This window comes from Trematomus bernacchii, unplaced genomic scaffold (assembly GCF_902827165.1).
Source record: "Trematomus bernacchii unplaced genomic scaffold, fTreBer1.1, whole genome shotgun sequence".
NCBI classification, from domain to species: Eukaryota; Metazoa; Chordata; class Actinopteri; order Perciformes; family Nototheniidae; genus Trematomus; species Trematomus bernacchii.
Window position 1 is genome coordinate 6,818,321 of NW_022987656.1, and position 13,102 is coordinate 6,831,422.

The following is a 13,102-nucleotide window of genomic DNA, read 5'->3' on the forward strand; positions in this document are numbered from 1 at the left end:
GTGCTAAGTTTTTTTATTTCAGTTATGCTAATATCCACAAGATGCCAGTGTAGAGCTGCTTGTATTTGAACTGACTGTAGACTTGGTGCAAAACTTTAGAATTGGCCGGCTTTATAGGCTACAGTTCAAACTCAGCACAATGGTTATGTAAGCCAGGCTGAAATGTGCTGCCAGGCCCCAGCAGCTCCCAACTTCAGACCAAAGAGCAGCACTCTGAACTCTCCAGGAAGGGGGGGGGGGGGGGCTATAATGTGAGCTTACCTAGGCTCCATGATATTAGAACACTTTGTTTTTTTTGCCCATCGGTCATCTTTTGATTACATTGTGTATAGAATTGGATAAACTCTTCCTCAAACTTCATTTCAAACAATCAATCAATTTTTATTAATATGGCTCAATATCAAAAATTACAAATGTGTCTCAGTGGGCTTTACAGACTGTACAGCAGGAAGAACTCCCAAAGAAACCCCACAATTAACAGAAGAAAATGTTATAAAAGCCGGAGAGAGCGACGTACAATAGTTGTCATGTGTACAGCATTAATAACACAATAAAATTACAACATAGACAATACAAGTGACAAAAATGATAATGCAAACATATGAGAAAGATTAACACACATGTGGTCCAGGTATAGGTATCGTATACTAAATTGATGACATCATAACATACCCATACATTCATCCAGTGGGAATTTACTGGGAAATATGACATTCAGACTAACTGTCAAATATGTTTCGTAACAAATCACTGAGATGGTGCCACACATGTTTAGATGAAACATTCAACACTGTCATGGACAATTACAAATAAACGACTATATAAACATTTAGAAAAGAATGGATACCACTACTGGCAGGTAAAAAAAAAAGGGAAAGCCCACCCCTGCAAAGTGTTAGGTTACCTCATAAATAACCTCTGGAATGCTTTGATGATCTGCCTTGTCCCTAAACCTACATCACTTCCTGCTTCTGGGGTTCTGGGAACAATAAGTGCCATGCCCCTTATTCAGAGCATAATGTATTGTGGTTGCAGTGTAATCTACACGATTTCCCCCCTTTCCCTTTCTAATGTGTTGGACTGACATCAAGATAAGGCACATTTTGGCTCATAATCTCCATTATAGCTGCTGAAAATAACATGGCTCAAAGTTATGTGGTTATTTTTTGTGGGCTTTTTCATCGGAATAATTATTGGTGTTCACTTTTTTAGTTACCAACTACATTTTTCCATGATATCCAACAGCCAATTAACCCACAAATTCAGCTACAATCAGTTCTTTATCATACCCTGATCTTCATCAAATCAACACCAGTGTCAGGACAACAGGTGGGGAGTTCCTGATCTACTTACAGCAGGACCTCCTCCTTATGATATCTCATTTATCACAATGGGGTCTCGTCTCCAAAGACCATTCACATTTCTATCATCTTGTGCACATGATGCAAATATTCTTTTAAAAAAAGATCTCCTGATTGAATTAAATTTAGGATGGATTTTTAAAACAACAGGTTTAATGATGGTTGCTCGGATTTCATAGCAGACAAACATTTAGACTTCTATAATGTGGTCCGAGGTGCCACAGATCACCCCTGCGTCTTCATAGTGGGCACAGTTATTGGTCCCCACCCCGGCGTGTTGGCAGTCCAGCAGACCGGACTCTGTCCCGTCACACTGAACGTCATCCAGAAGAATCCGCAGATCCTTCCCTTCCCCGAACTCTGAGTTCTTGGCCGCCTTCAGAGCCCGTGTGAAGCCCAGTTGGCGGCACACCACTTCAGCGTTATTGATGGTCCACAGGTCGTCACACACGGTGCCCCACTCCCCGTTTACGTAGATCTCCACCCTCCCACGGTCGCTCTGGCCTTTTTCGTCCCCAACCAGCCTCACCATTCCATTCTGGAGCTCGGGGACACTCTCCGTTCCGGTTTGACCTTTTCTGCGTCTGCCTTTCCGCCTGGGGGGTTTGGTGGTTGTGATTGTGGTTGGCAAAGGGGGGGTAGCACCATCCGGCAGTCCCAGACGGTCGATGAGCTCTTGGAGCCAGTCGGAGGAATCTGTGGGCTCTGGCTCAGGCTTGGCTTTGTGAGGTGGTTCAAGACCAGTTAATGCTAATGGAGAATGATGAAAAAAACATGAGAGCAAATATGAATAAAATCAGATTCATGTCACAGATTGAATTAGTTTGGAATAATTCAGTAGTGTTTGGCTGTGGACTCACTTTCCTGAGGAACAAACTTGATGAGGTTACTTTTGACTCTGACAGGAAGAGGGTCATAGTGGCATTGTCTCGGTGGAGCGCGTCTGAAAAACAACCAAAAACAGCGGATAATGTTTGTATTATGAAAATAAGATCTTTGGCTTACAAACGTTTATGATATGTTTCTTCAGCAGGATAAATTATGAATGTTAAAAATGTTTCTTAATTTGAAAGCCAAAAGTCAAAAGCTAACAATAGTCTATAAACAAACTAATTCACGGCATAGTACGGCTAAGCTAACGGCGGCTAATGTTCGGCGTGATGACTTTTAGTAGTCTCATTTAGACGCTTGTTATCAACCGCTGCTTTTAAGACACATAGAAGTTTCTGACATTCACCAGTGGGGTATTGGCTGAGATTCTTGTCGTAGAACAAAAAGGTAAAAAATCTAAAACACGTTAAAAAACTTCTTCAAGACAAGGGAGCCGTAAAATGCTAACTCATTCCCAGGTTTTAGGACTCAGTCCTTCACCACTCTACTGCTTTCACATTTCAGCCAGCACTGCTTTAATTTCCCCATCTCTACCAAAAAGGAGACAGGGATATAGCCTCCTCATTCAGCAGCACTGAGACCCTGAGAAAGCACAGATCTAATCTTACATCCAGGCCCAGTTTGATCTCAGTACTGCACATCCCTCGGGCCGACAGAGAAGAATGACATGCCTGTGTTTGTAATTGTGAACAGATGTGTGTCTTACATATCCATTCCACAGAAACAGTATTAGGACTGTCCATACTCTGCACAGTGAGCAGTTATTGCACATGACACACGGTTTTACTGTAATCATGGTAATCTAGTGCGAAAGAAGAAAAGTAATGATTATGTTAAGCACTGTATAAAAACCCTGTTTCTGCCACAGCTTGGACTATTCCATACCACCCTTGTCAATGGACTGAACCTTACTAGTCACTAGTCTGTTAGATCACATTGTCTGACGGATTGGGTGGTGGTTCTTTGGAATGTGTATATTTTAATATACCATAACATATGTTTATTACACTTCATCATAGTGGGTCTAACAGAGGGCAGGAATATCTTACTGCAGCACAGTAGCAGTACATTATACACAGTGTGTGTAGTACACACCTTGAGGGGTCCACCACTTTATAGACGACTCCTGAAGGTGATGTATTGCTCGGTACTCCAGTGGACATGAAGTAAAGCTCGCCTGATGGAAAGATCAACAAACTATTACATCAAAAGCATATTCCACAGGTAAAGACCTTTCCAAATGACAGCTAGAGTTTGAGGATGTTTGTGTGTTCATGCGTTACCAGCTTCATCCTCTGCGAAGGAGATGATGTACTGGTGGTAGTTGTTGATGAGTCCAGGGAAGGCACAGGTCATGCCCTTCCCCATACAGACCTCATTGTACTTCCATTTCCCTGTGTTTCTGTCTTCCTGCAAACTCATCAAACGTCTGGGGAGGAAAACAAGAGAGTGTGTGAAACCTTTTGATGGAGCGTTGGGAGAGCTTTTAATCATGTACCAAGTAATACCAACTTCTACTTTTATGTTTACACAGATGTGGAAGAAGTACTCAGATCTTGCACTTGAGTAATAGTAGAAGTACCAGAGTGTAGGAATACTCTGTTACAAGTAAAAGTCCTGCATTCAAAATGTTCCTCAAGTAAAAGTACAAAAGTATTGGCATCAAAATATAGTTAAAGTAGCGACAGTAAAAGTAGTCATTGGTCCATTTCAGAATAATATATATGATATGTTTTATAATGATTGATCATTAAAGTGTTCTCAAACCTGGTAAAGGTGCAGCTAGTTTGAATGACTTTGTATACTGCAGGGTAGCTTGTGAATTTACTCCAGGTGGAACTAAAGTCTGATTTAACACTTGATTATATTTCACATCATTCATCCACATCTGTAGAGTAACTAAAGGTATTAAATACATGTAGTGGAGGAAAAGTACAACATTTACCTCTGAATTGTAGTGGGGTAGAAGTACAAAGTAGAACACATTTAAATACTCAAGTAAAGTACAAATCTCTCAAAATGGTACTTAAGTACAGTACTTGAGTAAATGTACTTAGTTACTTTAGACCTCTGTGTTTACGTGTATCAGTTTCCAAAGCATGAACTTGATTTTTACGATACAATGAAACATAAGATCAAGTCTGAATATGTTCTTGCATCACAGTAGCTCCAGTTGCAAAACCATCAAGGACACATATCGAAGACACGAAGGAACAGATATTTGACCTCAATCCCTGAGTACCATATGTTGAAGGCCCTTTAATGTACATTTGATCCCAAACTAAACTCCCTCTTTCATTGTAAGAGTTACTGGTGCATTAAAGAGTGCTTCAGTCCTCCCGTATTAAATGCCTTTGATCACATAAAGCTTACCCGCTCATGAAGTCTCCAAATATGTACATGCCGTTCATGTTAGGGTATTCACAGCCTCGGTAAACATAGCCCCCAGTCACCGACTTGCCCATCTTGTGAGGGTACGCATAAATAGGGAGGACATCATCTGAGAAGAAACCCACAATTAAATATTTGTTTTACTGAGTTTCTCCTTTGTCTGTGCTAGCCATTTCTCTTTACAGTGAAGCCAATTCAAATCAATGGCAATTCCTCATTTTGTATTATCAGCAGTAATACATATGAATATTTGTGTTTATTAAATCAATTGTTCAGTCTTTTGGATTGTAGATATTCAGTGTCCAAGTAGTATTGGAAATGAACAGTCATGACACTAAATTGCCATGATTACAGTAGTATAGTAAATATCAAGAAGAAGAACAATGCAGTTCTAACTATTAAAGTAGACTAGAAGTTACTAGTTTTTATGTTTTTGAAATTTGTTTTATTGTTTAACGTCTTATATATATTATGTTGCATAATATATATATATGTTGTTTGAGGAGCCTGGGACTTAAGACTTTCATTGCCCAAACTACACTGTAGCTACTGAGCATATGACAATAAAGCCTTTGAATCGATGAATCTTGAATCTAGTGGTAATCAAATCTAGAATATGGCAAATAAATCACGTCATAGGTTAAACTGATTGATGTTTTAATAAAAGAGGTTTCCTAGGGTAGACGATGGTCAATTGGTGCCTTCACAAAGTCCCTCTGACACCCGTTCGAGTTGGATAAGTTCTAATGATGAGTTCATGACCACTGTTTGAATAATAATGTTTCCAAACCATTGGACTGACCGGAGCAGGCCTACCTAGCGAGCTGTTGGCACACAGCTTCTTATCATAGCAGGAGAAGCCCTCTTTGGCTCTCCAGCCGAAATTTCGACCTTTCTCGATGATGTCTATCTCTTCAAACTTGTTCTGGCCCACATCCCCACAGAAGATACGTCCTTTGCCCTCTTTGGTCCGAGGGTCCCCCCGGTCCACGGAACACCTCCACATATTACGCACACCGTAAGCATAAACCTCTGGTCGTGCCCCCCGATCATGTACAAAGGGGTTATCTGGAGGAATTCTGTACAATGGACCTCTGTTATTGTCATCCACATCGATCCGGAGAACTTTACCCAATAGAGACGACCTAAAATAGATATGGAAAAAGTCATATTTTATCCCAAATGCAGAGAAATGCGCATTTACTCTTCATAAGTCTACAGTAGACAAACATTATAAATGATGAATCAAATCAGATCTGACATCAGGAGCAAGAGTCTTTACTGAGTTTTCTGAAATGTGGTTCATTCATTGTTACTTAAGATCATTTGAGGGTTTCAGTTTGCGGACCATTGTGTAATTCTTACTTGTTCTGGGCATTCCCATATTTCCCAAATGGATCTCCTGCCATTCCCCCATCGCCTGTGAAAACGTACAAGTAGCCATCATCTGCAAAGAGTAGTTGCCCTCCATTGTGGTTGGATGCTGGTTCGTCGATCTCTAGAATAACCCTGGAAGGAAGTGGATATCAGACAAGAATAGACCAAGTGTAGGACATGTGTTGGTCCCTACCTACCGCTCAGAGGCATGATCCACCACATTCATGTCATGGGCTGACACATGAAACTCACTGATCCTGATCCTCTCATCAAAACCCACCTCCACTGAGTAGTACACATAAAGCTTCCTATTGTACTTGTGCTTGGGGTGGAAGGTAAGACCCAGAAAGCCCCTCTCGTCTCCTTCCCATGAGGACGTTAACACTGCCTTGGTAATGTTCAAAAATGGTTTCTCCAGTTTGGATCGGTCATGAAGGTAGGTCCACACCAAGCCCACCTGCTCCGCCACGAAGAACCGGTGTGTGCCATCGTTGGCGTGCACCATCGCTAGCGGGTTCCTCAGCCCATTTGCGACTTCCTCCAGGCACAGCTGCAGACACCCGTCCACGTCTGACTGGACCCGGCCCAGGTTCAGGGTGAGCTTCTGGTCGCTGAGGAGGTGAGGGTAGCAGTAGTCTGCGTCGTCCAGCTCCAGGTACCGGCAGAGACGGGTCTGGTCTTCTTTGACTTTAGCTATGTGTGGGTCGTCAGACAGGAGAGGGATGGTGGACCTGCACTTATTCCAAAATTGCGAGCAGTAGTCAGGACAGAGGCCAGGGATGGTCCTTATCGGGGTGGTGGGGTCTTCAGCATCAAATAGATGAGCTGCAAATGGAGAGCATTCCTGCGCAGAAAGGAAGAGAGATGAGGGATGAAGAAGAGACAATGAAGAGGCAGACTAAAGCACAACATCTTATCTAGAGTTAAACCTGTCACACCTTATGTAGTCCTTAAACCTGCAATAGCAAGGTTGCAAAATAAACTGACTCAATATTTTATCTCGACACATTTTAAGTTGAAGTTGTGAACTTGGTAGAACACAGTTACCTAGTTTCACATCCAGCACATTTCACTTGAAGTCATGTTTCTGCCACCTGGTGAGTGTAAGGCCCAATTCCAATCCGGGCCCTACACCCTCCCCACCTTCACTTGTCTGCACATTTGCATGGAGGGTCTGCCCTCATTAAGTGTAGTTAAAAGCCAAGTACCAGGACGTGGAAGTGGGTTACCAAACTCTCAAACAACTCATTTAGCTGAGAGTGAGACTCATCCGGTCACAGAGCGGCAGGGTGTAGAGGTCTGCTGTGTTTTGTTCTTCATTACCTCCTCATACACACTCTGCTCACCAGCTTGTCTCTTTCTTTGTCTTTGCTGTTTGCTGCTAGGCAGGTAGTTAACAGTGGGTTAAGGTTAGGGCTGCTGAAACATGGTTGATGATAGTAGTGAGAGCAAACTAGAACATTAAAGACATGGGCATTAAAAGAAAACATCAGCAGAGTGTTAGTTTTACCTGGCATTATAATATTGAGTTCAACACCAAGATTCAACACCGTTCACATTGACAAGACTTTTGATCAATTGTTAGAATAAAACATCTTCGTAGGCAAATAAAAGGATTCGTTTTTTGGCCAGTAAACATTTGCATTTGACTGAAGAAGTAGAGGCACGTGTACATGTATCTTTGTGAACCCTCGGATTGCTCCTGTAGGCTGAGCCCTTGGTGAGAATGTAAATGAGCATTAGATCACAGAATGAACAGTTTGGCACTCAGTGTTTGCATGTGTGTGAATGGGTTCTTGAGTTGATAGAAGCCATAGGAAACGTACAATTATATAAAATTATATAAAATAATATATGATAGATAACTGTCAACTAACTTATGGCACACTGTATGAGCTGGTGACAGGAAGTGCACGCTTATGCATGCATGTATGTCATGTAGAAGTTGCAGAAAGCAATGGTGTTTGTCAGACTCAAAGAGACAGTTTTGGTTTTTTTAGATGGGAAAAATAATAGTTAATTATTATTATTATTAAGCCTCCTAATTTAAAAGGATACATCATGTAATTGGTGGTTTCATGCCTGCAGATCACTGTAGTAAATAAGGCATATTTCTGAAAAATGCAAATTCTAAAGTTGGCTACAGAGGGTGGAGCCCATGGGGCTGACTGTTGTGAGATTAGGAGATGCCTGGAATACTAATTGTATATATATGATATCATATGATAAGATAAGTGGTACACCTGCCTCATAATAAGTTGCTCAATCAGCGGTTTCAGAGCGGCCAAGCCTTTCCTCTCGACATCTCCTCTGTGTGACTGCTGATCATCGGGGAACTTCAAATAGAGGAAGCCTATGTTCTACATTTATTGTAAGATTAAACTGTTTCATAAATCCTACTTTAGTGTTATGGCCAGTGGCGACTGGTCATTAGGGGCAGGTGGGGCACAGCCCCACCTAGTGTCAGCAGAAAGTATTACACATGATTACAAAAAATGCAAAGAGATGCAAAAAAAGAAATAAAAAAATATATAAAATATATTTTAAGGTCATGTTTAATCATCTGATTCGTCTGTACATTGCTGTTTTAGTCTGTGTTCTTCTAATTAGTGTCTACAGTGCCGTTTTGAGCCATGTGGGACAAAACCTGATCATGCCCCTCCCTCTCACTGTCAAAGTGAACGGTGACTGTAAAAACTACACTGCGCATGCTCAGAGTATTTTCAATGTAATGTGTGTGGCAAAAAAAAAAAGACCAAAGGGGCACAGAGCTGCCATCCCCACCATACGTCATCTCACATCATTCAGAGCTGATTGGCTGTAAGTACGTGTGCCGCGAAAAGTGTGGTGCTTGAAGAGGAGACGAGAGAGCTGCAGTGACGCGTCCTAAAACCAGGAAGTAAGCTGTAAAAAAGCAATGAGGTTTCTCCATAGAATTTTAGAAAATAGCTGTAAATAAGATCTGTGGGAAACGTACCTGTTAGATAAATGCACGTTTTGTTCAGCCGGATAATATCCACATGTCTACCCTACTTTTATAATTTTTTTATCATAAATCTATCGATTAGATTTATGATAGACTTTTGAAACTACAAGAAGATAAGGAGGACTTTTACAAAAAAGTTATAGAAATTTTTGTCCAGAAGGATAGGCAAATGGACTTCATCTTCAAGTCAAGGTAAGACCGCAATTTTTTGAAAATGGGATCTTACTAAGAGAGAACAATTCAATATTTAAATGGTAAAATTACATTTTTTGGGTATCCTTTTGTTGAACTGTCCGTTTAAAATTAATCGAAGCATCAGACAAAAAAAGCTTTTGAAAATAATATTATATTTTGGTTTAGGTCAAAATATAATATTTGTAAACCTGAAGAGTCAATGCCAGTGCCTCAGCAGCCATGAACCTCACTGCACGTCACTGCAGAAGCTTATATATAGACTAGGGCTGTCAGTCGATTAAAATATTTAATCGCGATTAATCGCATGATTGTCCATAGTTAATCGCGATTAATCGCAAATTAATCGCACATTTTTTATCTGTTCTAAATGTACCTTAGAGGGATATCTTTCAAGTTTTTAATACTCTTATCAACATATGAGTGGACAAATATGCTTTATATGTTTGTTTATTATCATATGAACAATGACAAATATTCTCATGAATATTAAACACAACAACCTCTGAACATTACAAATATTCGCCTCAATTCAACCTGGAACCTCTCTCATACAATAATACTGTGTGTGTGTGTGTGTGTGTGTGTGTGTGTGTGTGTGTGTGTGTGTGTGTGTGTGTGTGTGTGTGTGTGTGTGTGTGTGTGTGTGTGTGTGTGTGTGTGTGTGTGGAGACACTGTGATGAATCGTTGGAGCTATGTGCAGCTCAAGGCATATATGCTCGAATGGGAGCTGCCTGGACGCTGCAATCATGTTGCGCGTACGATCCGTGCTGAGTGTGCTGACTTTTCGTACAATGTCCCACTGTCTGGCTACCTGCATAAAGTCAAGTGCTCGGCGCAGTTGTCGGCGAAATGTCATTGAAACAGCTCCTTAAATCCGTTAGCGCAGCTAGCTAGCACCAGATGCTAACAACAACAACACGTAAGGTGTGCCTCGCTCGCGCGAGTCGCGCCACACATACACACTCCCTCCCAGTCCTCCCGATGGCCAGTCCGGGCCTGCCGGTGAGCGTGGAAGTGTGGTCTGCCACAAGCGGGCGGCAGGAGCGAGGCTGTCAGCATCAGCTTGTCGATGGTATTTTACACTCGATGCGCTCTGAAACTACGGCGGCGGAGGACAAAAAATACACATGCGTTAATCGCGTTCAAATAATTAGTGGCGTTAATTTTTTTTTGCGTTAACGCGTTATTAACGCGTTAACTTGACAGCCCTAATATAGACATCTAAGTTTTTTGTGCCCCACCACTTTTGTACATATAAAAACGCCACTGGTTATGGCAGCTTTAAGATTCGGTTTGGGATGCAGGCGGATGAAAGAGACTTTGGTCCCGAAAGTGGTGACCCATTTTCTCTACTCCCCTCCCCCTTTTGAAGGAATAAACTAATCGTTACATTACACTTTAGAAAATCTTATAGTCCCTACAATTCATTGCTCTAACACCTTTCAAGAAGCTGGCACTTGACAAAAGCAATCAAACATTACGTAAATGATTATGGACTTGAAAAAGTGGAAGAACTTCGTCCAAGAATAATTGGAACCCTTTTTCTGACCAGCAATCCATGAACCAGAAACTTAAAGACACTAACTTCCAATATACCATATAACAGGGTTATAGTTTGCATGTCAACTGCAACATAAAAAAGAGCAATACATTATTTCATACATCATTATTTCCAGTGGTAAAAGCATCCAGGATTCACAGGAAACACATTAAAATATGCTAAAAATAATAACATATTTGATGTTCTGTGGATCCTGGATGGTTTTACCACTACTACCAGCAAGTTCATTGGTATAGTTTTAATAAGTTCTGTTTCATAAAGCATTTATTAGTCAGTGGTGGAATGTACAGAGGTTCATTTACTCAAGTACATACTTAAGTACACTTTTGAGGTACTTGTACTGAGTATGTTCATGTTATGCTACTCCACTACATTTTTTGTAAACACATTCAGTTACTAGCTACTTTGCAGACAGAATATAAATCAACCAATATATCATTATGTATTATTAATGGCAGTGTCGAAAGTAACTAAGTGGATTTAATAAAGTACAATTTTGAGAGACTAGTACTTTAATGAAGTATTTCAACGTCAGCTAATTTGTACTTCTACTCCACTACAATTCAGAGGTAAATGGTGTACTTTTACTCCACTACATGTATTTAATACCTTTAGTTACTTTACAGATGTGGATGATTGATGTGAAATATAATCAAGTGTTAAATCAGACTTGAGTTCCACCTGGAGTAAATTCACAAGCTACCCTGCAGTATACAAAGTCATTCAAACTAGCTGCACCTTTACCAGCTTTGAGAACACTTTCATGATCAATCATTATAAAACATATCATATATATTATTCTGAAATGGACCAATCTGCACAATCACTACTTTTACTGTCTGTACTTTAAGTATAGTTTGATGCTAATTCAAGTAGTTTTAATAATTCATGATTCATAAAGCCTATCCCAGTGACAGCTCTGAGGGTCAGTGTGTTGTGTGTGTTGCTGTGTGTGTTGCTATGTGTCTTGCTGTGTGTGTTGCTGTGTGTGTTTTTGTGTGTGTTGCTGTGTGTGTTGCTCTTGGCTCGTACTACAGGCGGTGATGGAGAGGGTCTGGACGGAGACCTTTGCCCTACCTGGCAGATCATCTCCAGCACGAACCCAGCGCAGTTGGCATATCCATAATAATCAAAGTTATCCATGATCCGGTAGTACTTGGCCCTCAGCTGCTGGTCCTTCTCATAGTCGCAACAGCCGAACTCCTTGTACATGACGCAGAACTGGAGCTCGCGCAGCGGTCTGAAGGGGGGCTTGAAGTCCAGACACTGGGGGTGAGGGGCTGCAGGTGCGACACACAACACCAGGACACACACCGTGAGGACCCACAGGACCCCCAGCCCGCCCGGGACCCGGACACACTGCCTCATCACGGCTTGCGGTTAGGATTCTGCAAGATGAAGCGACTTCCGGTGTGCACTTTGCCCGTTATGTGGTCCTCTGACGTGGGGAACGTGACCCGCAGTGACTCGCGCTGTCCCGGGACAAATGGGCAGAGAGGGAGTCGAATAATACCAACACGAATACCAGCAAGAGTTAATATCGCCAATATTAATTTAGAGTAATAGTTACACAATCAAAATCATCTCAAAGTAAAATGTAATAAAACCAAAACCGTCTTTGAGACATAGTTAATAACACAAGTAAATGATGGTAATGAAATCAACAATAGTTATAGTTAATAACAGCAAGATTATCCCAAAAATAATAAATAATAACACCAAAATCAGCATAGACTAGAGTAATAGTAAATTATTGTAATAACATCGACAAGAGTTATAGTTTTTGATGCTAAATCAAAGCACGACATTGCTGTTTTTGTAGATGTTTGTCTTGGAGTGATATCTGTTGCAACATGTTGATGTTGAATAATCATGCAGTTACTCCTGAGCCCAGCAGATGGCGACATTAGCCCTCATTTGACTGTCTCCAGAACAGTCTCTATAATAATAACAATATATGTTTTTGTCTTGAACACTGCAGCAGGTATTGGTCAGTCATGGAAGAAGGAGAGATTCATGTATTTAAGAAGTCAATTGATGTATTAGTCTACAGAAGTGTCCAAGCAAAGTAGGCCCTCGTCCACCCTCTATTTGATAAGGCGCACATATTTCAGTGAATGCACGCCACTCAGGATAAATAAATACATGAATTTAAAAGAAAGAAAGAGAGGAAAAAAAGAGAGAAAATAGTAAGAAATGTCTGCTGTCCTATTTCACAGACTTGTGTTTGAAATAAGCCTATTTAAAGGGGACCTATCATGCAAAATGCACTTTTGTACGTCTTTTATACATGAATATGTGTCCCCGGTGTTCCAGAGAACTCACCAAGTGTCAGAAAA

The 13,102-nt window shown here is 41.0% G+C and overlaps 1 protein-coding gene across 1 annotated transcript; it reads right to left on the reverse strand.

The window, feature by feature from the left end:
• Positions 1–356: 356 nt before the first annotated feature.
• Positions 357–12,131, reverse strand: hhipl1 (HHIP-like 1). Its single transcript, XM_034135346.1, has 9 exons — positions 11,841–12,131; positions 6,218–6,864; positions 6,009–6,152; positions 5,460–5,788; positions 4,626–4,752; positions 3,536–3,681; positions 3,348–3,429; positions 2,222–2,304; positions 357–2,111 (listed from the first exon to the last, which is right to left on the reverse strand). The coding sequence occupies exons 1-9, from the start codon at positions 12,129–12,131 to the stop codon at positions 1,552–1,554; spliced, it is 2,409 nt and encodes an 802-aa protein (XP_033991237.1). The 3' UTR covers positions 357–1,551.
• Between the last annotated feature and the right edge of the window lie 971 nt (positions 12,132–13,102).

Excerpts from the sequence above, each read along its gene's own strand:
- hhipl1 (XM_034135346.1), bottom strand. The coding sequence starts at position 12,131 with ATGAGGCAGTGTGTCCGGGTCCCGGGCGGGCTGGGGGTCCTGTGGGTC. Across the intron at positions 6,153-6,217 it reads GTGGATCATGCCTCTGAGCG|GGTTATTCTAGAGATCGACG; the intron begins GTAGGTAGGGAC and ends ACTTCCTTCCAG. Across the intron at positions 2,112-2,221 it reads CAAGTTTGTTCCTCAGGAAA|CATTAACTGGTCTTGAACCA; the intron begins GTGAGTCCACAG and ends ATTCTCCATTAG.